The sequence below is a fragment of the Salmo salar genome, chromosome ssa16, assembly GCF_905237065.1.
Source record: "Salmo salar chromosome ssa16, Ssal_v3.1, whole genome shotgun sequence".
In the NCBI taxonomy this organism is placed as follows: Eukaryota; Metazoa; Chordata; class Actinopteri; order Salmoniformes; family Salmonidae; genus Salmo; species Salmo salar.
Genome location: NC_059457.1, coordinates 67,915,441 through 67,943,277, shown reverse-complemented (window position 1 = coordinate 67,943,277; position 27,837 = coordinate 67,915,441). Strand labels below are relative to the sequence as shown.

The following is a 27,837-nucleotide window of genomic DNA, read 5'->3' as shown; positions in this document are numbered from 1 at the left end:
CAGTACTCAGTGAGGCAGACCATAAATCACAGAAGGATTTTATTTGGGTTGCAGTCCATTTATTTAACTGTTTTTGGGTTACAGTTTATTAGGCAGTGAGAGGCAGTGCTGTTCAGTTTGTCATGTGGATAAAGACAAGTAAGTGCCGTATGATGGCTACAAGCAGCCACTGTGTGGCAGCCCAGTGGGGTGCGAGGCTGACGACTGCCTGCTGGGATCTGGTAGGTACCGATGTACATAATTTAGACTTGTAGACTGAGGCACATGTTAACATGCAAAGCCAGATACTGCATGACTCAACACTACAGGCACAGAAAGATGGTCACTTTTAACAGGTTGTGGCTTTCATACAACGCCGGGCTGTCATCCCAACATGCAAATATTGGTTGGATCAGCATTGTTTCCACATCGTCATAACTAAACATTTCAAACTGACAAGTGAACATTGATATGTCTTTTGCCCAATGGGATGATGGCTTCAAGTGTTGCAAACATGCACACTTTCTGTTACAATTCTCCAGCTGTTTCTGGTTTATTACCCTACCCACCCTGCAGTGAAATGGGAAGTCCCTTCACATTGTCATACATTTAATAACGGTTCAGTGTAATAATAGCCAGTTTTACATAGTTCACCCAGGTGCATCATCTAGAAAATGTTCTTACGCACAGATATGATCTTAAATAGTTAATCCACAGCTATATAGTGATTTTAATACCCATGAAGTAGGCGTGAGAAATTTTATTTAGCAACTTAGTGCGATCTAGAAATGAACGTGGTTGTGTGTGATTTTTACTCCCTTAGTTATGTGTATAAACATTGATTATCCTTCGTATTGTTTCAAGAACGGATGATATGAAGTGTAATGTAAAAACCGAGTAAAGAAATGAGGCCCAAGGTGATTTGATCTCACAGATGCGGTACAAAGCATTCCGCTTCACCAACATCATTCACATAGGCTTCATAGATGCTTTAGAACAAATGAAGATGAACCGTCTATTATTGCACTTCATTGGAAATGGCCACAGTTATGACCGCATACTGTAACAGTTGTGACAACAGCCTTTTTGGTACTGTAACAGTAATGACAACAGTGTAAAGCCGCTGCAGTCTTAACACAACTCTGGGGTCTATCGACCGTAACACGTGTGACAATATGAAAACAGAAGTTGAGGAAAAATCCCAGATTTTATTTTGAAGTAAACAGCACCACACTGTTGCGTTCTCACGGCAAGACTTGACAGGAAGATATCTACACCTTTACTGAGTAACAACGTAACAGCTGACCATCTAGATGGGTTGGGGCGGTTGACACACCTATAACATGGATCATCAACTAGATTCAGCCGCGGGCCGACGTATTTTTAGTTTTTGAGCGGATGGGCAGGGGGCCAGAACCATAATTACTGCCAATTGACAGCAAGTCAAAACGGATAACATTATCTAAAGCATAATCATTTCAAAACTTAAAATCAATTGGAGCTGATTTCATGGTGTTTTTAGTCTTATGTCCAACAATGAAAATTCCAATTTATTATTATTATTATTATTATTAGTCTTTTGCTATGAACTTGCTGGGCCAAATAAATCCACACGCAGGCTGCCATTTGGGACACCCTGTTCTATAAGATAATAGATCACAGTTTTAGTTTCTGGGGTGATGATGTGGAATAGATCCCTTTGTTAGATATTGATGTTTCTCTGTCTGGGTAACGTTGTGGATTAGGTCACTGACTGTATAGAAGAGTTCTCTGTTGACACAATGCCTCATGATGGATCATTTTATGGGTAGTCTAAGGCGTTCTCATGATGACAAATCACTATGGAGAGTTGTTGCGTGACGCCACATGAGAGATCACTGTGTAGACAGTTTGTTTTTGGGCGACACCACATGACAAATGCCAGGGATAACACCGTATCCTCTGTAGAGTTCTCGGTGGTGACGCTATCATATAACACAGTGGATCACTGGATAGCATTTGTCACGTGGGGGAAAGGGGGGGTGGGTTGAGAGGGGCTTTGGGGGGTAGTGAGGGGGGTACGCGGCTGTCCACAGGAGGTGATCTCTTGGTTGGTGTCTGGGCTGGTCTGTTCGGAGACGGGGGTGGTGACTTCACGGTTGTTAGTGCTACACTCCACCGTGTGGGGATGGTGGTTGGCGCCGGTGGAGAGCTGGGGTGTGACAGCTACGTTGTTACTGTGGCCCCGGCGGTTGAGCTGGATGACGGTGGTCTTGGAAGGCATAGAGGAGACGCCGTTCTCAGAACTGGGCCGTTTGCAGTGGAACAGGATCAGGAAACACCTGTAGAACTGCAAGGGAGGGACAAAGAGTGTGTGTGTGTGTGTGTGTCAGACACAGAGTGAGTCACTCCCCGTTTTTCAACACCAGAGTGTAAACCCATTTCTTCAGACATTACATTTCCTAACATAAAAAAAGAGATGTAAACTAAAGGTCGGATTCCAGAGAATTTCCGTGGTAAATTATTTTTAGTCTGTCTGGGGAAACTGGCCCTAAAATGTTTTGACCCATAGATTGCTGTAATGAATTAATATATGCCCTGTTTTAATTCCAGGCATCGTCCTGATGATGTCGCTGTGCGAGGAGGTCCATGTCTATGAGTACATCCCCTCTCTGCGTCAGACAGACCTGTGCCACTACCACGAGCACCACTACGACGCTGCCTGCACCCTTGGGGCATACCATCCCCTGCTCTTTGAGAAGCTACTGGTCCAGAGGATGAACAGCGCCTCCCAACACGACCTCAAAACCAAGGGCAAGGTCACGCTCTCGGGGTTCAGCGCGGTCAACTGTGGGCCCTGACCTTTGACCTCCTATGGCCATCAAGAGACTGAGCGTGCCGATACTAATCAAGCGACTGAAGAAGCTAAGTTGAGTCAGCACTGTCGTCTGTGGGCCACGATCTGGCGTTTTAACCTTTGACCTGGACTGCTCTCTCGCAAATCGGGATGAAAGTGAAGAGGAGGAGAGTGGTGCCAATACTAATCAATCTTAGGCTGTAGAGGCTAAGCTAGCGTGCTCGAGAACTGGATAGTGTCAACAACTGAAGCTGCTCTGGCCATCCGGTTCGGAGACCAGAGACTGTCAGGGTGTTTAACTGATAGTTGATTCACAAGCCGTTTTTAAACATTAAAAGAAGTGAAATAGTTTAAAGGCCGAACTCTGAAGTGACGCCTGCAGAGAAATGTATTTTGTTTTCACTGAGCCTGGGAAAATGAAAAACCAGCCTGTTCCTGCTGGTTAGGATAGCAATAGTTGTCATTGTTGTAAGGAGGAGGGGGGGGAGGGGGGGGGGGGTTTAGGGCATGTGAAATATCATGTTGTATTGTGTAATGAAGTAGTCCTTCAGGGATGTATTCCTACTGGAGAGATGGGTCATCTTTTTAAGGTATCGTTCTTGTGACATACTGTTGTACATGGGAGAGGTCTGTGTATGAATGTGGAAAAGTGATCTATAGATTAAAATATTGAACATCGGTCAAAGGCATGTATTGCTGATTCAACGAGGTGCATTGAAATAGAGAATTGAAAACGTGCAGTGTAAAGGGTTTACTTGAGAGGGTCGGTTTGAATTTATGCAGTTCAAAAAGCATGTGTTCCTTTTGGTTTAAAATATTGCAGACCTTATTTGATCAATTCAGGCATAGTAGTGTATGTAGGTCTATGAGGAAAAACAACCACTTTTCTCTTTTTTTTTTGTATGGACCAGTCTTAACCTAACCACTGATCTCTCGTGTATGTGAGTAAGGAACTCAAACTTTCTTATCCGTGTTCTCATGTCCTCGACGTACGTACACTATTTAAAATGACTGTACCGCGATACCAGATGGTAAAACTGACCAGTTACTTTTCCTGGCCTTGACATGATTCTACAGCCACACTGTGTAAATAGAATGTAAATGTGGTTTGTTTGCCTATAGAAGTCTGGTCAAGTGTAATGCAATGAATGCAGCTAGGAATAGTTTGAGGCACATTGTTTTTAAATAAATGTTTTAACCTTTTAACTAGGCAAGTCAGTCAAGAACAAATTCTTATTTACAATGACGGCCTACCCCGGCCAAACCTGGTGTGCGCCGCCCTATGGGACTCCCAATCACAGCCGGATGTGATACAGCCTGGATTTGAACCAGGGACTGTAGTGACGCCTCATGCACTGAGATGCAGGGCCTTAGACCGCTGCGCTCCTGGTCTAAGGCTTTTGGTAATGGTGATATAGACTTGATACTGTGCAAAATGTTCCCTGTGTGAAGTTAACTGTTAGTTAGCACTACGTCGTCTAAGAGTTAACCGCTACAAAAGCAAAGCAGAGGCCTCAGCTTGGAAATATAAATGGACAAAATGTCCTTAACGATGATTCACTTGTTTGTGTACATTGTGAATGGAATGCACAAAAACCCAGCAATAGAAATGTCAAGTGTTGGCTGATCTACTGCTGAGGGTAAACACTAATATTGACACCTTTTGGGATCTTTAAACAAAAATCCTGTTTTTACAGAATTTTCTATAGCCAGAATCAGTTTGAACTGAACATAATTTGTTAGTTTGTCTAAAATTTGTATTTCTTTTCCATTGTTTTATACTTAAACTGTTGTGAATAAAGATATCGTACTTGCCTTGTGAGTTCACCCTTGTGTAACTAGCTGTTTAACTACATATCCCACAATTCAAGAGGCAAGGGCTGTATCTCAATTGCTTAAAAACATATTACCTGCTCGTCTCCTCCCTTTGATTGAAACATACTTGACCAGTGGACGAAATAATGGTGGAAGCTCCTCATTGGCTTTCATCTGGTCACGTCTTTCACATCAACGTAACGAAGGAGAGGAGGTGAGTAGAGGACACTTTTGGTTTAGGTTCTGCTCACCTGTTTGTTCATGAGTATATAGATGAGGGGGTTGATGACGGTGCTACTCTTAGCCATGATGGAGGGCACCACAGTCAAGATGGGGGTGATAAGGCCCGGGTGTCCAAAGGTGGCCATCATAGCGATCACGCCGTACGGCATCCAGCAGAGCAGGTAACACACCACTGTAGTGATCACCATGAACAGGATGTGGAACTCTCTCCGCCGCGCCGCTGACTTACGGATCCGCCCCACCTGAGAGGAAATTATCATACGTAAAGTTGTGCACAAATGTATATGAATGTATGTCCTGAGAGGCCAATCACATAGGATGTAGAAGGACATACAAGGTCTTGTTCCAATACTTGGAGAAGTGTAATTTCCTTCCTTCACTGCTTAGGCTAATCAATGTTTACATTTGAATTTTATATAAAAGCCTCCTTGACATAGGCTAATCGGTGTCATACTTATCACCAATACTTAAAAAACAATCCTTCCTTGTAATAGGCTAATCACTATTTCAATTATTTTAATAAAGACTTTCCCTTCCTTCCCTAATTGTCTTTAAAATAGGCTATTAAATGACCTGACTGGATGAGTGAAGCAGGGTTTCCAGTTCACTACCTTTACCTATCCTATCACGTCAGTTATTGTTTGAACTTCCAGGAAGGCAGAGCGCTTTTTAAAAAGTATTCTAACGGGGCTACGCTTTAGTCACGCAAGTGGAAAACACTTCCAATCTCATTACCAGGCCAGACCTGTCTGATCTGAGTATTCTGAAACACATGTAGCCTTAAGATTCATCCCAGCTGAGAAAAAAACAGGCACTAGGCAACTGCCTAATTATCTAGTCACAAGATGTTTTCTTAATTGGATATCAGTCTTAATTGCAGTGGAGGAAATGGAAGCAAGTGTTTAAAAAAAAAAAAAGGATACTCCATCTGTCCAATGAACACAGTCTTAATCATGTAAAAGTAGTGTTCAGTTTCTCTCTTTGTGCACACTCTTCTCTCAACCCTACCAATCTGTAACCACCAACTTCCTTTCCATGCATCTCAGTCTACAGACCACTGAAGACAGGGCATCTTTCTACAGGAAGTCCATATGAAGGAGTAGTACTGAGTGCATATTACGTCTCTATATATACATGTATAGATGCAGCATTATGTTATTCATATTGTGGGCAGATAGCCCATTAGCTGTTCTATAAATACATGACTGTGAACATGCAAGTGTGATTTGGCAGTTAAACTGCAGGATCACCACTGTGGTAGTATGTGCAATTAGACACTTGAATGGCAGCCTAACAATGGATGGTAGCTGCTACCAACTCAGTGTTCTATTGGTTAGAGTTTCTGCCCTGAGATTGGAAGGTTGAGAGTTTGATCCCCGGCTGAGTCATTCCAAAGACAGTAAAAATGGTACTCGGTGTGTCTCTGCTTGGCACTCAGCATGAAGGAGATCGATTGGAGGCAAGGCCCTGCGATAGACTAGCGTCCTGTCAGGGAGATGTACATCAAGCTGCCTCATGCTACAGAAACAGGAGAGCTGTTTTGGCTCGCTTGTGCAAGGCTACTTACTCGCGGTGCTTAGTCCTCTATAATTCGGTGGTGACAGTGCTAGTAATCAGTAATACATTGACTTTGCGGGGGTAGCTGGGTTCACTATCTTAATGTATGTCAAACACATTTTTACTTAAACACGGGAGGGTGGAGACACCAGATAACGCTGACTAGGAGGGTGAGATATCACTAGACAGCGCTTCAGCATTCTACCCAATAACTGACAGTTTTAATGCTGCAAGTCATTCTGATTATCAGTGGTTTATCAGCAGGTTCAGACCCTGACCCAACATGCTGATCTGGGGCTTGCATGAGTAAACTTGACTCTCCTCTGGTTCCTATCCCTTCTGTTCAAGCCTCACTTCTAATGATGTTTTATTGATGAAATCGCACACGTGCACTGGCAAATCCAACCATCCATGTTGGTTGTAAGTACTGTTAACACCTACCACTTCTACAGATCACTTCTTCACAGGTAGATGATTACAGCTTTCAGAATAAGAAGTTTGCGTGAAGAGTCGCGAATAAACAGAATATGTGTAGGCTAAACATTGCATGGTGTGTTTGATTGATTTCCAGCCATTTTTCATTTGAACACATGTGGACAGGTGAGACAGCCCACCTGTTTGACAGCGTAGAGCAGCCTCCCATAGCAGTAGACCATGACCAGCACAGGCAGCCCCAGACAGAAGATGAACAGGCAGATGATGTAGGAGTGAGATTGGGGAGTCTGGGATGTCCAGGTGACTGAGCAGCTGGTCCCGGCCCCCTCCAGGCCGTAACTACTCCAGCCCAGCAGGGGGGGCACTGTCCAGAACAGGGAGTAGAGCCAGGAGCCCGCCACGGCCAGCAGAGGCTTGCGGTAGTCGGGGGCCCGCTTGTTGTACACGGTTAAGGTGCTGTAGCGGTCATAGGAGAGGAAGGCCAGCGAGATTAGCGACACAATTCCTGAGAGATGGATAGAGAAAGAGAGGGAGGTGGAGAGAGAATGAGAGACAGACCGAGAGAGAACAAGAGGGATGGTGGTATACCGTGATTACCCATTACATGGATTATTGCGAGACAGTCACTGAGACAGATTATGGTGCACTGGCAGGCTACCCTTTAAAACAGACTAACTGCATGCGTTCTGTTTGGCTTTTCTAAACTGAGCCTTAACACCCAAGTAAACGATCACCTTTGAAGGGGGAACATACGAAATTCCCTATTTTATACGGCTATTTTAAGCAGCCCCATGAACACATCCCAGTGTGCATTACAGCAATGAAGAAGAATATTGCAGCTTCTGCAATTATGAAAACAGTACTGTATGTTTTAGTTACATTTTGAAAGCTAACTGCCTTCAGTAGTCTAAGTCCAGTGGGATCTGTGAGAAGTTGTGCAGTGTATTATGTTATCATCTAGGAGTGATAAGTCCAGTAATCATATGCATATGGTCCTCTATACTGGATTTCTACACTCTTAGAAAAAAAGATTCCAACAGGAACCCTTTTTGGTTCCAGGCAGAACTCTTTTGGGTTCTGTGTAGAACTCTCTGTGGAAAGGGTTTTACATGGAACCCAAAAGGGTTCTACCTGGAATCAAAAAGGGTTATCCTATGGGGAGAGCCGAAGAACCATTTTGGGTTCTAGATAGCAAGTTTTACCGGGTAATACTTTAATTTAGCCACTTAAAAACCCCAAACATATCTTATCACTTCAAGGGCAATATCATGTGATGCTTGTACTGTATGTGCATTTGCAAACGATCTCAACCACCAGTATTTATGTTGCAATAGTTTGTGTCGGGGGGCTAGGGTCACGCTGTTATATCTGGAGTATTTCTCCTGTCTTATCCGGTGTCCTGTGTGAATTTAAGTATGCTCCCTCTAATTCACTCTCTTTTTCTCTCTCTCTCTCTCTCTCTTTCTCTCGGAGGACCTGAGCCCTAGGACCATGCCTCAGGACTACCTGGCCTGATGACTCCTTGCTGTCCCCAGTACACGTGGTCATGCTGCTGCGCCAGTTTCAACTGTTCTGCCTGCGGCTATGGAACCCTGACCTGTTCACTGGACGTGCTACCTTGTCCTGGACCTCCTGTTTTGGACTTTCTCTCTACCGCACCTGCTGTCTCTAACTCTGAATGCTCAGCTATGAAAAGCCAACTGACATTTACTCCTGAGGTGCTGACCTGTTGCACCCTCTACAACTACTGTGATTATTATTATCTGACCCTGCTGGTCATCTATGAACGCTTGAACATCTTGGCCATGTTCTGTTATAATCTCCACCCGGCACAGCCAGAAGAGGTCTGGCCACCCCTCAGAGCCTGGTTCCTCTCTAGGTTTCTTCCTAGGTTCCGGCCTTTCTAGGGAGTTTTTCCTAGCCACCGTGCTTCAACATCTGCATTGCTTGCTGTTTGGGGTATTAGGCTGGGTTTCTGTACAGCACTTTGTGACATCAGGTGATGTAAAAAGGGCTTTATAAATACATTTGATTGATGTTACATGTCTCAAACCTGCAAAGTCTTCTACAAATATAAATACTTGTAAAGAGTAAATAAATACTAATATAAATACTTATAAAACACTTACATGATAATAACTTCCTTTATAGTTCTAAAGTTTAAACCTACAGTGCATTTGGAAAGTATTAAGACACCTTCCCCTTTTCCACATTTTGTTATGTTACAGCCTTATTCTAAAATGGATTAAATTATGTTTTTCCCTCAATCTACACACAATACCCCACAATGACAAAGCGAAAACAGGTTTTTAGACAATTTGGCAAATGTCTTACCTTATTTACATAAGTATTCAGACCCTTTGCTATGAGACTCAAAATTAAGCTCAGGTACATCCTGTTTCCATTGATCATCCTTGAGATGTTTCTACAACTTGGAGTCCACTTGTGGTAAATTCAATTGATTGGGCATGATTTGGAAAGGCACACACCTGTCTATAAGGTCCTACAGTTGACAGTGCATGTCAGAGCAGAAACCAAGACATGAGGTCGAAGGAATTGTCCGTAGAGTTCTGAGACAGGATTGTGTTAAGGCACAGATCTGGAGAAGGGTACCAAAACATGTACATATGGCTTAATCAAAACCCAAAGTTGAGCAACTGAAGTGTCAAAATCCCTCTAAATCCTTACTGATACTCCTATCACTGCCACCAATAACGTAGGTCCATTATCTGTCACAACAGCTAGTGGTATTCTGTATTCCATCCTACCCAGAACCGATTCCAGTGAATCACACAATGGATAAACTGAAGTGGTACTGGTCATAGCAGTGTGTGGATCTTTCTTTTCTTCTGAGATATAATCAAATTATTTCCAGACACCTGTAAAAAGGCAACTCGGATGTGCCAGTGCTTTTCCTACAGTGGATCACACAATGGAAAATGTCACACGATGCTCTCCCGGCTGTGAACGTTTGCTTTCTCCATCAGTTACATAACCTGTCTATGCTAATGACAACTCTTTACAGAGCCCAAACAGGAACCCCCTGTGGTCCTCCAGCCCCCTGTATAATGAAGACACACACACACACACACACACACACACACACACACACACACACACACACACACACACACACACACAGAGATGAGTAACAAACCCCCTGTCACGGTTACCCTGTCCTGCCAAGAGGACAGTAATCAGCCCAAACTGACTCCTCTCTACATGCAGTAGCATGCCCACCCATCTTAATCAACTCTCTCTGTCTTCAGGCTCTTCACACATAACCCCCAGGCCCAACAATTCATATTCATGTAATATATTATGTTAATAGAAATAATTGTCACTCATAATTCTAGGTAACAGAAAAAAAAAATGTTAATTATAATTCTAGGTAATAGAAAAAATATTTAATTAGAATTCTATGGTGTGGAATATGGCCATACATTTTGAGAAATGGATAATTGTGTTGGACAATTGAATATTATAATGGTAATGTTATGTCAATGTATAGGTCTTAAAGTTGAAGTCATTGAATAGAAATATACATTTTGCTTGTATATTGTGGAAGATTAACCATACAGTTTATCTAGGTTCTATAATTTGTTTTTGGAGCGGTAACTGGGAAGCCAGGTGTTTATATCGACAGTATTCATTATCTACATATACCCCTTGGCCAAATCATCCCCCAACATGGTCTCCAATTCCACTGTTACGCTGATGACACACAAATCTATGTTCAATCCAAACCTACCTCTGACCTCCCCCCACCATCACGCATCAGCTGTTTGAAATAAAGAAAATCGTTGGAGAAACTCAAACTTTCTGAAGCTCAAAATTCGCACCTTACAAATCCTTGCATGGCTTGGCTCCTTCCTGTCTCTCTGACATGCTACACATGTACACCCCCAACCGCAGCCTTCCATCCTCTGACTCAGGCTTACGGGTCACCCCCCTCACCAGACTACGCTTCATGGGGGATTGCGCCTTCACTCTATGGAACTCTCTCACCCCTGAACTCCCCGATCCGGACTCCATCCTAATCTTCAAAAACAACATTTTCAGACTAGCAGCCTATAGCGTTTTAAACCGTCTAGCTCTTTTTATTTTTTTCTACCTATCGGGTTACAGAGGTCGTTCAAGTAGCCTCTCGATTTGAACTGCCTTCATGAGCTTGACGTTGTTATTGCTGTTGGGGTGCCATGCGCCTTTGTTGTAACGCACTTTGCTTTTAGTATTGTCGTGTTTCTTTTGGCTATTTTATGTTTTACTCTGTAAGTGTCCCTAGGTATCTTGAAAGTCACACATACAATGTATTATTATTATATAAAATGCTGCTGCAACTGAAAATGTTGCTGTAGGAAGCTGCTGAGGCTGTTGCTTTAATAAGGACCTCTGAGCCCCGACTTGTAATCTTTCAACATAAGTCCACAAATTTATCGAGGGGTGAGAAAGCGGTGTGTAATTCAGAAACAGCCTGGCTAAGCTCTGTAGTTCGCAACAGTGGGCACATGCTGCATGCCTGTCATTACAGGTTGGATATTCAATCTACTCGGCTCCGCTCCCCAGTTACATTTCTTTGACTCAATCAGTGCAAGGCACAATCACACTCCCTCCTTCGAGGACCAGAGGGCGGAAAAGACGCAACAGCAGCAAGGCCAGTGATTGGCTCTTCCCTCTGGTTGACCCCTAGGGGAGCCGACCTGTCAGTGCAGATGAGGAAGCGGCCGAGTTCATCCATGTCATTTAACCCTCTTCCCTCCGCCAAGAGACTAGAAAGACAGTCAGACTCAGACCATGGTCCGTTTATCATGCCCAGGTTTCTCATATGCCAATATTCCATATTGAATTCCATCTAGAAATCTCATAAGAGTCCCTGATTGTATATATAGCAACATTTTCCCTCTTGAGAAACCCCCCTGCCAAATTATACATTATGAATTTCCCAAGGTTTTCATCATTTCATTTGCCCTTTCATTTTTTTATTTGGTATCTCATCAACCTCCGAGTCGCCCTTACAGAGTAATTACATTTTCTCACATGTATCAGAATGTAAATATCTCAACATTATTATTTTCTATAAATAGATCAACAAGAAATATTGAACCAATACCGATAACTTACCAAACTATAGTATGTATGAGAGCATCCAGTAACTCACACAGACTGAATATATGTGATACATATATCAGTGGGCATTACATACATTCTTAATTTATAATTCAATTAGATGTATGGAGTCACAAAGGACATACAGTGCCTTCAGACCCCTTGACTTCTTCCACATTTTGTTACGTTACAGCCTTCTTCTAAAATTGATTACATTGTTTTTTTCTCTCATCAATCTGCACACAATACCCCATAATGACAAAGCAAAAACAGGTCATTTGTTTTGTTGCTAATTTATAAAATAAAAAAACTGAAATATCACATTTACATAAGTATTTAGACCCTTTACTCAGTACTTTGTTGAAGCACCTTTGGCAGTGATTACAGCCTCAAGTCTTCTTGGGTATGATGCTACAAGCTTGGCACACCTGTATTTGGGGAGTTTCTCCCATTCTTCTCTGCAGATCCTCTCAAGCTCTGTCAGGTTGGATGGGGAGCTTTGCTGCACGGCTATTTTCAGGTCTTTCCAAAGATGTTAGATCGGGTTCAAACTCTTGCTGGGCCACTCAAGGACATTCTGAGACTTGTCCCGATGCCACTCCTGTGATGTCTTGGCTGTGTGCTTAGGGTCATTGTCCTGTTGGAAGGTGAACCTTCGCCCCAGTCTGAGGTCCGGAGCGCTCTGGAGCAGGTTTTCATCAAGGATCTCTCTGTACTTTGCTTCGTTCATCTTTCCCTCGATCCTGACTAGTCTCCCAGTCCCTGCCGCTGAAGAACATCACCACAGCACGATGCTTCCACCACAATGCGTCACCGTAGGGATGGTGCCAGGTTTCCAGACGTGACACTTGGCATTCAGGCCAAAGAGTTCAATCTTGGTTTCATCAGCTCAGAGAATATTGTTTCTCATGGTCTGAGAGTCTTTAGGTGGCTTTTGGAAAAATCCAAACGGGCTGTCATGTGCCTTTTACTGAGGAGTGGCTTCTGGCTGGTCACTCTACCATAAAGGTCTGATTGGTGGAGTGCTGCAGACAAAGTTGTCCTTCAGGTTCTCCCATCTCCACAGAGGAATTCTAGATCTCTGTCAGAGTGACCATCTGGTTCCTGGTCCCCTACCTGACCAAGGCCCTTCTCCCCCCGATTGCTCAGTTTGGCCAGACGGCCAGCTCTAGCCAAATTTGACAGTTTATGTTATTTTTTTATTGAAGGAAAGCTTCTAAATTGCTTTCAATACTTCATGGACATTTGCATTGCATAGCGGTGGGTGCAATGTAGTAGCGGCAGCCTATCAGAAGAGTTGGGTGTGTGGCCTATTGTGGGACGTGGCTTTCGATTGGTTATTTTTGGCCACCCGTGTGTATTTTGTTTTTTTATGATTATATGTTTACTGCCAGCACTAAATCTTAAATGATATCTGTGTACGTACTGTGATACTAAAGAAAGGGTCACAATTTGGTTAAAAAAAGTATTATTTAAAGAAAGTGTTTTGAGTTATGGAACCAACTTAATACAGTATCTTGACTACCGGGAAATATATTTAATTGTTTGAAACCCAATTGCAGAAAATCTTATTAGTTAATTCCAAAGTGAAAAATCAACTTGGTAAAATCTTGTGGTATATTAGTAGTTATGTTATTTATTAGGTTTAACCAAAGGGGAAAAGTAAGTTGAGTGTTGAAAGAAATAGGTTGCAACTTGAAATCTAGGTTTTTTATTAATCAAATATAACGGTTGGCATTGAATCATATATCTGGTTTTAACAAATGTACTTTTTTCAATTGAGAGAACCTAACTCATTTACTTGTAAAAAATGTTGGGGTTGATCCAGAGAGTCATTTTGTAGTGTACATACTTCCTTCTACGCACGTACATCGTTCTACACTTGTATGTCATTCTACGTACATACAGTCACTTTGGGTTTAAATCTAAAGCAGTTATTACGCCGTGCTTTGAACCATAATGATTTGTGTAATCTCAATCCCAATCTCCCACCATCTCCATCCCATGTTAGTTCATTTCTGTGAGAGTTCTTCCTACACTCCAGAAGATTGTCCTCTCCTCACAGCATGTTCTAATCTTCAAAGCTCTTTTTTAATAATGTCTATCAGCGCCCCTCCAGATTACTCTCTGAACAGAGATTTGGGCCCTGCCACGCTTGAGCACAGGAGAAAAAGAAAGCCACATTCCAGATAAAGAGAAATGTCTATGGTTGTGCAGATGTTTGTGGATCCCTTCTTCTGTTTGGAGGCTGTTTTTTTGGAGAATAGACCTACAAGTTTGCGGTTGTAGTCTATTTTTGGAGAAGAGTAGATGTTCGGGAACAGTTTTTGCTTCAGACCTCCATTTTAGGTACTGCTGGGTAGCGGATGGTCGGGAGGCCAGGTTTGGAACGAGGACCCCACTCAACAGCTGTAACCCATTACGTCGCTATCTGCCAAGGGCATAATGACTTTGCATGGAAACCTCTCTTAATTTAACTACCCAAGATGCTTCAGAGGCCCAGGACATCTGTTAATTATTCAACAGTAGTAGCCACAAAAAGTCTAAAGTATTGAACATGATATTATATGAAAATGCAAGGTGCGTCCACTTTGCTCAAAGTAAAGTTCCTACATCTATATTGATCTTCTAACTAAAAGCATATTACTGACCACTGCAGTGCAGTTTGTGTGCACGTCTTCTGCAGAGGGTTTCAACTGCGCACAGTATGGCACATAGAAATATAATATAATTACTCTTCCTGCTTTACTTTGTGGCCGCTGGTCCACCCATCATGGTAGATTGACTTCAACGGAGATGCCGGTTCTAGTAAGTTTATTTCTATGGTATCCCACCACCCACAACCTGCGGATGAGTTAAGCTAAGCCCTGAGCACTATTGAGAATCAGGGAATGGATGGAGAGAGTGGGTGGGGCTGACTTTGTGCTCGGTGTGGGGTGACTCACAGAGGGAGAAATGTCTTGGTATTTCAATGCCATTCACAGTTCACACGCCATCCTGCAGATTCCATCTCGGAGGTTGAGGTCACCTTGGTGGTCCAATAGTGACAGCCAGTGGAGAGGGGGCTGGATGGCAGTTTTTTTGCCAGGGGAGGAGTATATGGACTTGTAGGTGAGAAAAATGTCTGTCCCCTTCACTGTGTCATTGTGGAATGGGCCGCTGTTCTGGAAAACTCACACCTATATTGGGTACATTTTGTCCACTAAAAGGACAGGGTGTGAAATGAATGTGGTTTGGAGATCCTGGATTCTGGAACACCATGTACTGCACCCTATTAAATGAACAAATCAATTTGACATGAACACTACTATGCTCCAATAGAGGGAAGCATTTGGTATAATCCAAATTGCAGTAGCGTAACCCTTCTCAAATACTCATTCAAATCAAAATCACATTTTATTTGTCACATGTGCCCAATAAAACAACTGTAGGAAAAAAAGGTGCTATCTAGAACCTAAAAGGTTTATTCGCCTGTCCCCATATGAGAGCCCTTTGAAGAACCCTTTTTGGTTCCAGGTAGAACCCTTTTGAATTCCATGTAGAACTAGGGCTGGGCGATATGGCAAATACATTATCACGATATATATTTTTTTCTTCATTTGATAACGATAATTATCACGATATTAATCAAATAATGTTTAAAAAGGGTCATATCTGCTTCAGACTCAAGAATTCCTGAACAAACCCAAGGCTTTTAATGTTTCTTATTTATTTGTCAGAAGTAGAACTCACAAATAACATTTGAACTTGTAAACCTTTACAAGTCATGAGCAAGAAATAAAAAATGAAAAAACAAATAGTGCAAGTCAATATGCATTATAACTGTTAGCCTAATGGCACATCAGAGTTGAAGTAGGTGTTGTCTTACAAGTTACAAGCAAGAAAGACAAGTCTGTCTACAATTTGACATCAGCACTACTATGCTCCAATAGAGGGAAGCATTGGTATAATCCAAATTGCAGTAGTGTAACCCTTCTCAAATACTCATATTCAAATCAAAATCCCATTTTATTTGGTTTTAAAGCTGCCCTATGGCAGGTCACTATGTTGCCACCTGTGCTAAAAACCCGCTCTGAGGGGGAGCTGGTCGCAGGAATCCACAGGTAGCGCTTTGCCAGGTGGATGACTTCGGAAAAGTTTTTTGGGGGTGGATCTTCCACCAGTCCAGTGGATTTAGTTTCACTGTCAGCATCAGGAGACTGAAGGTAGCAGCTGAGTTCCTTTTCTACCAGCTGGATTTCAGTAAGACCTGTGGTGGTGGAGCATGGCTTTTTGAAAAAACTGCCCAGTGACTTTCTCTTTTTAGCTGGCAGTTGTGATGAAGCAGCAGCAACGTCTCCCTGTGCTGGGCTTGGGTTTTCATGTCCCTCATTGACCATCTCTGAGACAGCTCTTGCTTTTATGTGGCCCACCTTCTCTTTGATGTAATGTGTTTTAAACCGAGGGTCGACCAACAAGGATAAGTCCAGGAAGTCATCATATTTCTCATTCAGATAGTCCATGACTATCGTTTTGATGGTTTGGGTGAGCTCTGTTTCTATACCAGGCTGTGTCAAAGACTCCAGCCACCCATGTCATAGACTGGTTTCTCTGCTACCGCAAGGCAAGCGGTACCGGAGTGCCAAGTCTGGGACCAAAAGGCTCCTGAACAGCTTCTACTCCCAAGCCATAAGACTACTGAACAGTTCATCAATGGCTACCCAGACTATCTGCATTGATCCCCTTTTTCTTGCACTGGCTCTATGCACACATGCTGCACTGACATTCCAACACACACACACACACACACACACACACACACACACTACATATGCTCACACACACAAAACACACACACACATGCATATTGATGCCATACACACACACACTCACACATAGGCACACATTGTATTGAACAGGTGTAGTACTGGCTTCAGGTAAAACACACTGACATAAGACTCGCCAGACAGAGCATCTGTGAATTCTAGGAGTGGGGTCAATGCCTGGTTGATGGACTCAAGAACATCTACCGTAATTTCCGGACTATTAAGTGCACCTGAATATAAGCCGCACCCACTGAATTTAAAAAAATATATTATTTTGAACATAAATAAGCCGCACATGTCTATAAGCCGCAGGTGCCTACCGGTACATTGAAACAAATGAACTTTACACAGGCTTTAACGAAGCACGGCTTGTAACAAAAATAAATAGGCTCTAACGAAACACGGCTTGTAACAAAAATAAATAGGCTTTAACGAAACACGGCTTGTAACAAAAAATAAAAAATTTGCAGTAAACAGTAGCCTACCAAGAAAGTCATTGGTCACCATCTTCCTCCTCCTGTGCACTGAAACCATCTCCTTCGGTGTGGGAGTTGAATAGCCTCAGAATTGCTTCATCCGATATTGGATCGTTTTCATTGTCGCTCTCGTCACTTTCATCCGGAGGCAAATCCCCCGCTGAGCCCTCTTCAACATGCAGCAGTCCAGCCTTTCGAAACCCGTTGATGATAGTGGATTTTTTGACAATGCTCCACTCTGTCAGGACCCACTGGCAGACTTGACCATAAGTTGCTCTTCGCATGCGGCCCGTTTTAGTGAAGGATTTCTCCCCACTTGTCATCCAAGCCTCCCGCTGAACACGGAGCGCCACCTTAAATGCACGATTTACACTGATGTCGAGTGGCTGCAAATACTTTCTTGTACCCCCAGGAATCAGGGTGACAAAATGACTACCGTAATCAGAATGATGGGAAGTTTGAGAGCGCTCGATTTAATCTAAACAGTAAACAAAAATAGTTGTTTGACCTTAACCCGTTCGGCAATTTCATTGGTCTAATGAAAGCTTCATGCCGCCAAAAAAACTGAGCACGTCACAGAATGTTTTTTTGGAAAAAAACATTTGAAAGCGGGAAAAATCCATATATTAGCCGCGTCATTGTTTAAGCGACGTTCAAAGCCTGGGAAAAAAGTTGCGGCTTATAGTCCGGAAATTACGGTATATCTGTGTAGGTGGGAGCTAAGTGCCGGGTCTTCTTGTCACTGGACAAGACCTGTGAAATGGCTTTCTACTGCTCCAGTACTCTTTGCACCATCTTTTGACGTGATCCCCACCTGGTAGGCGACTCTGTCACCAACTTGTGCTGGGGTAGGTTTGGTTCTTTTTGAGCAACTTCTTTTTCCACCAATAAAATCTGTCTTGAGCTGTTCCTCAACTTTTTCCCTAAACTCGGCATAGAGTTTAGGCAGTGTGGTGTGAGAAATGTTTGCGGCCAAGTAGCACGTACCTGGCGTCAATTAAATTGATAAGCCTCTTGAAACCTTCCCTTTCGATTGTGCTAATTGGTAGCATGTCCTTAGCAATGCAATGCATAATAGCATTTGTGATGTCTTTGTGTCTTTCCGATGTTTGCTCGTAGGTATAAACGCTGTCAGTGTTGACTGTTTCGGGCAAACATCCCTAGATTTGGTGGTGCTTGAGGGGTGTTTATCAATACCGTGGCGCAAAGTCAAATTTTCTGCATGTTCCAAAGAGTGATTTTGCTTCAGATGGTGAAAAAGGTTTGTCGTATTACCAGACTTGGTAGCCACCTGTCAATTTGCACCGAACATTGCTCTGCTCTTTGTCGGACTTGAAAAAGCCAAACCACTTCCAAATAGCTGAAACAGTTTAACCCTTTTTTAATCAATAATTTCTTCGTTGGAAGCCGCTCCTTCTCCATGGCTATCACTGCCACTGTTTTTGCCTACATCACTCATTTTCGTGGTTAACAGTGGCTACTCCATCACTCGAGGTGCTAAGTGGTTTTTAGTGGGCGTATACCTCTCCACGTGCATATTGTCACTTCTCCGCACTTTCTTGCTGCATCACAGTGGTGAAATGGACTGCTGTACCTAATTATTCTACATCGACATTATCGAAAATTAATCTCAACGTTTTTATATTGTCATTGAGGGAAGTAATTACCTAGATAATTATTGATATTGATTTATCGCCCAGCCCTATGTAGAACACTGTCATAGTCCGTGTATGTAGGTGGCAGGGAAGTCAGGCGCAGGAGAAAACAGAGTGGTTTAAAAATGGAATATTTATTTCCAAAACCAACGTAGAAAAGAATCCGGGTAAAACAATAACCCGTCGCACACCGATACAGAAACAACACGTACATAACAAACAAACAATCACCGACAGAGAAATGAGGGGAATCAGAGGGTTAAATACACAACATGTAATTACTGGGATATGAAACAGGTGTGTAAAGAGACCAGACAAAACCAATGGAAACTGATCAATGGTGGCTAGAAGGCCGGTGACGTCGACCGCCGAACACCACCCGAACAAGGAGGGGCATCAACTTCAGTAGAAGTCGTGACAAACACTTTCCACAGAGGGTTCTACATGGAACCCAAAAGAGTTCTACCTGGAACCAGAAAGGGTTCTCCTATGGGGACAGCCAAATAACCTTTTTGGAACCCTTTTTTTCTACGGGTGTAGACTTTACCGTCAAATGCTTACTTACAAGCCCTTTCCCAACAATGCAGGGTTAAAAAGTAATACATTTGCACCAAAGAAAAGGAAATAGTAACACAATAAAATAACAATAATGAGGCTATTTACAAGGAGTACTGGTACTGATCCTTGACTTTGGCGATGACTTCGGCAATGTCATTTACAAAATAGCCTCAAACACTCTACTCAGAAAATTGGGTGCAGTCACCAAAGCCCCATATACTACTCACCACTGCGACCTGTATGCTCTCGTTGGCTGGCCCTCGCTTCATATTCGTCGCCAAACCCACTGGCTCCAGGTCATCTATAAGTCTTTGCTAGGTAAAGCCCTGCCTTATCTCAGCTCACTGGTCACCATAGCAGCAGCCACCCGTAGCACGCGCTCCAGCAGGTATATTTCACTAGTCACCCCCAAAGCCAATTCCTCCTTCGGCCGCCTTTTCTTCCAGTTCTCTGCTTCCAATGACTGGAACGAATTGCAAAAATTCCTGAAGCTGGAGACTCATATCTCCTGGTCAGAGCAATTCACAGATTATTGCACCTGTACATAGCCCATCTGTAAATAGCCCATCCAACTATCTCATCCCCATATTGTTTTTTTGCTCCTTTGCACCCCAGTATCTCTACTTGCACATTCATCTTCTGCACATCTATCACTCCAGTGTTGAATTGCTAAATTGTAATTACTTCGCCACTACGGCCTATTTATTGCCTTACCTCCCTAATCTTACCTCATTTGCACGCACTGTATAAAGATTTTTTCTATTGTGTTATTGACTGTACGTTTGTTTATTCCATATGTAACTGCTTTGCTTTATCTTGACCAGGTCACAGTTGTAAATGAGAACTTGTTCTCAACTGGCCTACCTGGTTAAATAACGGTGAAATAAAAATAATAAAAAAACTGAGTCAATGTGCAGGGGTATGAGGTAATTGAGGTGCTATGTACATGTAGGTTGGGGTAAAAGTGACTAGGCAATCAGGATAGATAATAAACAGAGTAGCAGCAGCATATGTAAAGAGTGTAAAAGTGTGCTTATGTGTGAGGCATCAATATGTGTGTGTGTGTGTGTGTGTGTGTGTGTGTGTGTGTGTGAGCATACAGTGAGGGAAAAAAGTATTTGATCCCCTGCTGATTTTGTACGTTTGCCCAATGACAAAGAAATGATCAGTCTATAATTTTAATGGTAGGTTTATTTGAACAGTGAGAGACAGAATAACAACAACAAAATCCAGAAAAATGCATGTCAAAAACATTATAAATTGATTTGCATTTTAATGAGGGAAATAAGTATTTGACCCCCTCTCAATCAGAAAGATTTCTGGCTCCCAGGTGTGTTTTATACAGGTAACGAGCTGAGATTAGGAGCACGCTCTTAAAGGGAGTGCTCCTAATCTCAGTTTGTTACCTGTATAAAAGACACCTGTCCACAGAAGCAATCAATCAATCAGATTCCAAACTCTCCACCATGGCCAAGACCAAAGAGCTCTCCAAGGATGTCAGGGACAAGATTGTAGACCTACACAAGGCTGGAATGGCTACAAGACCATCGCCAAGCAGCTTGGTGAGAAGGTGACAACAGTTGGTGCGATTATTCGCAAATGGAAGAAACACAAAAGAACTGTCAATCTCCCTCGGCATGGGGCTCCATGCAAGATCTCACCTCGTGGAGTTGCAATGATCATGAGAACGGTGAGGAATCAGCCCCGAACTACACGGGAGGATCTTGTCAATGATCTCAAGGCAGCTGGGACCATAGTCACCAAGAAAACAATTGGTAACACACTACGCCGTGAAGGACTGAAATCCTGCAGCGCCCTCAAGGTCCCCTTGCTCAAGAAAGCACATATACATGCCCGTCTGAAGTTTGCCAATGAACATCTGAATGATTCAGAGGATAACTGGGTGAAAGTGTTGTGGTCAGATGTGACCAAAATGGAGCTCTTTGGCATCATCTCAACTCGCCGTGTTTGGAGGAGGAGGAATGCTGCCTATGACCCCAAGAACACCATCCCCACCGTCAAACATGGAGGTGGAAACATTATGCTTTGGGGGTGTTTTTCTGCTAAGGGGACAGGACAACTTCAAAGGGATGATGGACGGGGCCATGTACCGTCAAATCTTGGGTGAGAACCTCCTTCCCTCAGCCAGGGCATTTAAAATGGGTCATGGATGGGTATTCCAGCATGACAATGACCCAAAACACACGTTCAAGGCAACAAAGGAGTGGCTCAAAAAGAAGCACATTAAGGACCTGGAGTGGCCTAGCCAGTCTCCAGACCTTAATCCCATAGAAAATCTGTGGAGGGAGCTGAAGGTTCGAGTTGCCAAACGTCAGCCTCGAAACCTTAATGACTTGGAGAAGATCTGCAAAGAGGAGTGGGACAAAATCCCTCCTGAGATGTGTGCAAACCTGGTGGCCAACTACAAGAACATTTTTGACATGCGTTTTTCTGGATTTTTTTGTTGTTATTCTGTCTCTCACTGTTCAAATAAACCTACCATTAAAATTATAGACTGATCAAAAGGGGATCAATGCAGATAGTCTGGGTAGCCATTTGATTAACTGTTCAGTAGTCATATGGCTTGGGAGTAGAAGCTGTTCAGGAGCCTTTTGGTCCCAGACTTGGCGCTCCGGTACCGCTTGCCTTGCGGTAGCAGAGAAACCAGTCTATGACATGGGTGGCTGGAGTCTTTGACACAGCCTGGTATAGAGATCCTGGATGGCAGGGAGATCTGCCCCAGTGATGTACACTCTGTAGCGCCTTACGGTCGGATGCCAAGCAGTTGCCATAGCAAGCGGTGATTCAGCCAGTCAATATGCTCTCAATGGTGCAGCTGTAGAACTTTTTGAGGATCTGAAGACCCATGCTAAATCTTTTCAGCATCCTGAGAGGGAAGAGGCATTGTCGTACCGTCTTCACAACTGTGCTGGTGTGTTTGGACCACGATAGGTCCTTTGTGATGTGGACACCAAGGAACTTGAAGCACTCGACCCACTCCACTTCAGCCCCGTTGATGTGAATTGGGTGTGCTCTCCCCTCCATTTCTGTAGTCCTGTAGTCCACAATCAGCTGCTTTGTCTTGCTGACGTTGAGGGAGAGGTTGTAGTCCTGGCACCACACTGCCAGCTCTCTGACCTCCTCCAAATAGGCTGGCTCATTGTCGTCGGTGATCAGGTCTACCACTATCATGTTGACTGCAAACTTAATAATGGTGTTGGAGTTGTGTGTGGCCACGCAGTCATGGGTGAACAGGGAGTACAGGAGGGGACTAAGCATGCACCCCCGAGGGGCCCCCAGGTTGAGGGTCAGGGTGGTGGATGTGTTGTTGCCCACCCTTCCCACCAGGGGTTATTTATAAGGGTTTAGAAGTATTTTATAAACTGTTCATTTCTAGTTTGTAGATCTGTAATAAACGGTTGTCATAAACAGTTAACACATTGTTTGAAATGGTGTGCTCATTAGCTGCTTGCTAAATAATCAGCTCAGAAAATAAGACACAATTACTCCAACAGTTGATATTACTGAAAAGAATTGGTGCAACACTATCATGTTGACACAAAGGCACAGAAGACTTCTTCTCTATCTAACAACTGCAGAGGGTAGCCTAGCAAGCCAACAGCCAGGCAGGGCTATGGCATAGTTGGTGCTGGGCTCAGTGCTCTGCTATCCCATGAACAGACTGACCTTCTTACCAACCATAAACAGAGGAGGAGAGGTATTCTAGAAGGCAGAGATACTCCGAGTAGATATTGAAGATATTGAAGGAGTTCTCCTTGACCACATCCATCGCCCCCCCCAGTTGTAAAAGAGCCAAATTCGTAGTAGATGTTATGTTGTACAGAAATAACAAAACATGCTGAAAAGTTGCTGTATTGTTCAATGTACAAGTAAACAGGTCAAAAATCACAACCTACAGTTCGCAATGCTCCGACATAGGGAAATATAGCGTGCAAGAAGAGCCGCTGAGTTTGGGATTGTATATCGATTAGCTCTTTTTAAAATTATGATTTATTGGTTTTAGTCTCTGAATCGTTTAATCAAACTTTTCGCCACCAGTTCCTGATATAAGAGGGGATAAAAACTACAAACTGTCTCCTGAATTAGCCTCGTGTGCATGGGCACACATGTCGCCTCAGTGTTGTACTCTTGACTACAGCTGCAAAGAGGCCTTGGCAGACTTATTGCTGAGACAATTTGTTCAACGTTTTTGTGGTAAAGGGCAATATAGCAGGTTGTAGAACAGTGGTGGAATAATATAATCTTAGGGTCGTTAGAAGATATAACAGATTGGCATTTTAAGGAACAGGACATGGTTATGCATTCTCCTGTTTTGTTATTCAATGATAATTAAATGATAATGATATTAAAATCCTGGCCTGCACTCCTCAATTCCCACTCATGAGTGCACCTTTTGTGGAAAGCTTTGGTGGAAAAACCTCTTGGGGCAATTAGGAGAAGTAACAGAATGGCATTTGAAGCAACAGGGCAACCTTATGCATTTGTCCTTTTTGATATTCAATTATATTGAATGATAATAACGATATTCAAAGCCCACCTTTTGAAAGTGTGTGAATCCCCATTCCTCCTGCTGATCTTTCATCTCCATTTGATTTACAGTGAGCCCCACTTCATATGTATATACTGTATTCTAGTCAAGGCTCATCATATAACTACTGCTGTACACACCTTTTCTACTCATATACTGTCCATACACACCATTATATACATATATATATTTATGTTCCGGACATGGACATTGCTCGTTCTGATAGTTCTTTCTTAATTTCTTTATTTCGATTTTTTGTGGATTATGTACAGTTGAAGTTGGAAGTTTACATACACTTAGGTTGAAGTCGTTAAAACACATTTTTCAACCACTCCATAAAATTTCTTGTTAACAAACTATAGTTTTGTCAAGTTGGTTAGGACATCTACTTTGTGCATGACAAGTAATTTTTCCCACAATTGTTTACAGACAGATTATTTCACTTATAATTCACTGTATCACAATTCCAGTGGGTCAGAAGTTTACATACACTAGTTGACTGTGCCTTTAAACAGCTTGGAAAATTCCAGAAAATCATGTCATGGCTTTGGAAGCTTCGGATAGGCTAATTGACATAATTTGAGTCAATTGGAGGTGTACCTGTGGATGTATTTCAAGGCCTTCCTTCAAACGCAGTGCCTCTTTGCTTGACATCATGGGAAAATCAAAAGAAATCAGCCAAGACCTCAGAAAAACAATTGTAGACCTCCACAAGTTTGGTTCATCCTTGGGAGCAATTTCCAAACGCCTGAAGGTACCACGTTCATCTGTACAAACCATAGTACGCAAGTATAAACAGCATGGAACCATGCTGCCGTCATACCGCTCAGGGAGGAGACACATTCTGTCTTCTAGAGATGAACGTACTTTGGTGCGAAAAGTGAAAATCAATCCCAGAACAACGGCAAAGGACCTTGTGAAGATACTGGAGGAAACGGGTGCAAAAGTATCTATATCCACAGTAAAACGAGTCCTATATCGACATAACCTGAAAGGTCGCTCAGCAAGGAAGAAGCCACTGCTCCAAAACCGCCATAAAAAAGCCAGACTACATTTTGCAACTGCACATTGGGACAAAGATCGTGCTTTTTGGAGAAATGTCCTCTGGTCTGATGAAACAAAAATAGAACTGTTTGGCCATAATGACCATTGTTATGTTTGGAGGAAAAGGGGGGAGGCTTGCAAGCCGAAGAACACCATCCCAACCGTGAAGCACGGGGGTGGAAGCATCATGTTGCAGGGGTGCTTTGCTGCAGGAGGGACTGGTGCACTTCACAAAATAGATGGCATCATGAGGGAGGGAAAATTACGTGGATATATTGAAGCAACATCTCAAGACATCAGTCAGGAAGTTGAAGCTTGGTCGCAAATGGGTCTTCCAAATGGACGATGACCCCAAGCATACTTCAAAGTTGTGGCAAAATGGCTTAAGGACACAAAGTCAAGGTATTGGAGTGGCCATCACAAAGCCCTGACCTCAATCCTATAGAACATTTCTGGGCAGAACTGAAAAAGCGTGTGAGTGCAAGGAGGCCTACAAACCTGACTCAGTTACACCAGCTCTGTCAGGAGGAATGGGCCAAAATTCACCCAACTTATTGTGGGAAGCTTGTGGAAGGCTACCTGAAACGTTTGACCCAAGTTAAACAATTTAAAGGCAATGCTACCAAATACTAATTGAGTGCATGTAAACTTCTGACCCACTGGGAATGTGATGAAAGAAATAAAAGCTGAAATAAATCATTTGCTCTACTATTATTCTGGCATTTCACATTCTTAAAATAAAGTGGGGATCCTAACTGACCTAAAACAGGGGATTTTTACTAGGGTTAAATGTCAGGAATTGTGAAAAACTGGGTTTAAATGTATTTGGCTAAGGTGTATGTAAACTTCCGACTTCAACTGTATGTATTGTTAGGTATTACTGCACTGTCAGAGCTAGAAACATAAACATTTCACTGCACCCTAACGTCTGCAAAATATGTGTACACAACCTATACAATGCATTTGATTTGGATTATAAATAATATACTTTTTTTGTAGGGGCAAATCAAGTCTCAAAATGTATAGTGGAAATGACAAACTTTAGAAGCATTTTTAAAACCTGAATTTTAAGAAAATGTCCTGCTACAAAAGGGTGATCAAATTAAGATCCTACATCTGTAGCCTATAGCCGCCCCCTGAATCCACTTCCATTCCACTAAACAATTTCACACACACTGCATAGCAAAACAGACCTAACGCGTCCAATATCTGGGTCTAGACAGATTCATTGAAGATATCTCTAAAGTACAGTGAGATAACTAACATCATCACGCTGACAGAATGGGTCTCTATATTTCTCTCCCTCTCTTTCTGTTCTGCTTGGCAGTGAGAGTACAGAAGCAATGATTTCACACGTCAGATGAGTCACAATTAAACTGTCTGTGGGGCACAGATGTAACTGCTGACAACACACTATCCATAAAACAATTCTGCTGTGTGTGACATCAGGAACAATAGTGGGCTAACCCAGTCATGGTGGCACGTGGGAGATCTGAAAGTGGAAGTCCATCACTTCGCTCCAATAATGTAATCTATGTACCCCACACTACACCTTTCATCGGCAACATTATCTGATAAAATGACCTATAGACAGACAGTCCCTAGTTCTGGACTCTCCAACCCGGTTCCTGGAGAGTTAAACGTCCTAGCGCAGCTGATTCTGATTATTAGCAGGTTGATAAAATGAATCTACTATTTGGCACAATGATTTCTTTAAACGCATTGGTGAGGCATCGAGGCTTTGATGGTGTAATTGTGAGAAACACATATAGTTACTTTGGTGAATATTTTGTTACGTAACAGTTTACTAAACTCACCGAAACAAGAGTTGGCGAAGCCGTACCACATGCACCCGTGCTTCCCGTACAACCAGCGCGCGTGTAGACTGGAGGCGAAGCTGAGCGTGGTGCCACAGAGGCACACCAGCATGTCACTCACGCTGATGTTCAGCAAAAGCATGTTCACCGGAGTCCGCAGAGTTTTGAACTTAATAAATAGGATCAATACCACCAGGTTATTGATGAAACCAAAAACCATAATAGATCCAAGGAAGACGGACATCACATGGTGTCCCGTCCGAGACAGTCTTTTCGCTGGGGGCTCGTTCCATTCTTGATCCAGTGAGCTCAGTGGATCGTCGATGCTTCCGTTAGAGCTGAAGTTTAAATTAGCCACCTCGGTATACATCGTTTTCAGTGATCCACATTCGAGAATGTCTCACATGGAGATACAATTATAATATTTCTACCGTCAATTAACTACAATAGGCTACAGCATCACGTTTTCAATTGGAAATATCAACTGCCGACGGAGTTGTAGGATAGAGGTGGTCGTATAGAGCCCACCGTAAAAAAAACTTAAACTTCATTTTTCCGAACATGAATCCAGACTCAAGCCTTGTATCCTCAGGAGGTGCAAAACAGGCTCATTCCGCTTGGAAACTGTAGTAGACAATTATGGTGTGGCAATTTGGAGTTGAAAATAATGTATAATGCAAATAGAAATAATAATGATAAAAGGATAACAATCAACAATAATAGTCACTAATATCCGATCAATCCAGATTAATCCAAACTTGCGTAAAATAAAACTGTTCGAAGCCTTATAATACGACTATTATTATAAGGTGAATTTAGTTGGCCTGTCTCTCTACAAAAGCTATGGCACAGACGAATGCAATCCAATGGCACTTCTCTTCTCATATCTCCACCACATTCAGATTAGAATGCATAGACTGAGCGCGCTTACTTGGCTGGCCTCCCTTTAGTAGCGCCAACGG

At 42.8% G+C, this 27,837-nt stretch overlaps 2 protein-coding genes across 3 annotated transcripts in view; one reads left to right on the top strand and one right to left on the bottom strand.

Annotated features, from left to right (window-relative positions):
- The window catches only part of LOC106574443 (beta-galactoside alpha-2,6-sialyltransferase 2), a 48,851-nt gene extending 44,221 nt beyond the window's left edge, over window positions 1–4,630 (top strand). For both annotated transcript variants that reach the window (XM_045697630.1, XM_014150341.2), the window contains exon 6: window positions 2,572–4,630. In XM_045697630.1, coding sequence (XP_045553586.1) covers window positions 2,572–2,819 — 248 coding nt within the window. In that variant the 3' untranslated portion in view covers window positions 2,820–4,630. The remainder of the gene's footprint in view (window positions 1–2,571) is intronic.
- On the bottom strand, window positions 23–27,801 carry LOC106574444 (pinopsin). Its single transcript, XM_014150342.2, has 4 exons — window positions 26,876–27,801; window positions 7,045–7,370; window positions 4,882–5,115; window positions 23–2,308 (listed from the first exon to the last, which is right to left on the bottom strand). Exons 1-4 carry the CDS (start codon window positions 27,243–27,245, stop codon window positions 1,964–1,966), a joined length of 1,275 nt encoding a protein of 424 aa, XP_014005817.1. The 5' UTR covers window positions 27,246–27,801; the 3' UTR covers window positions 23–1,963.
- Between the last annotated feature and the right edge of the window lie 36 nt (window positions 27,802–27,837).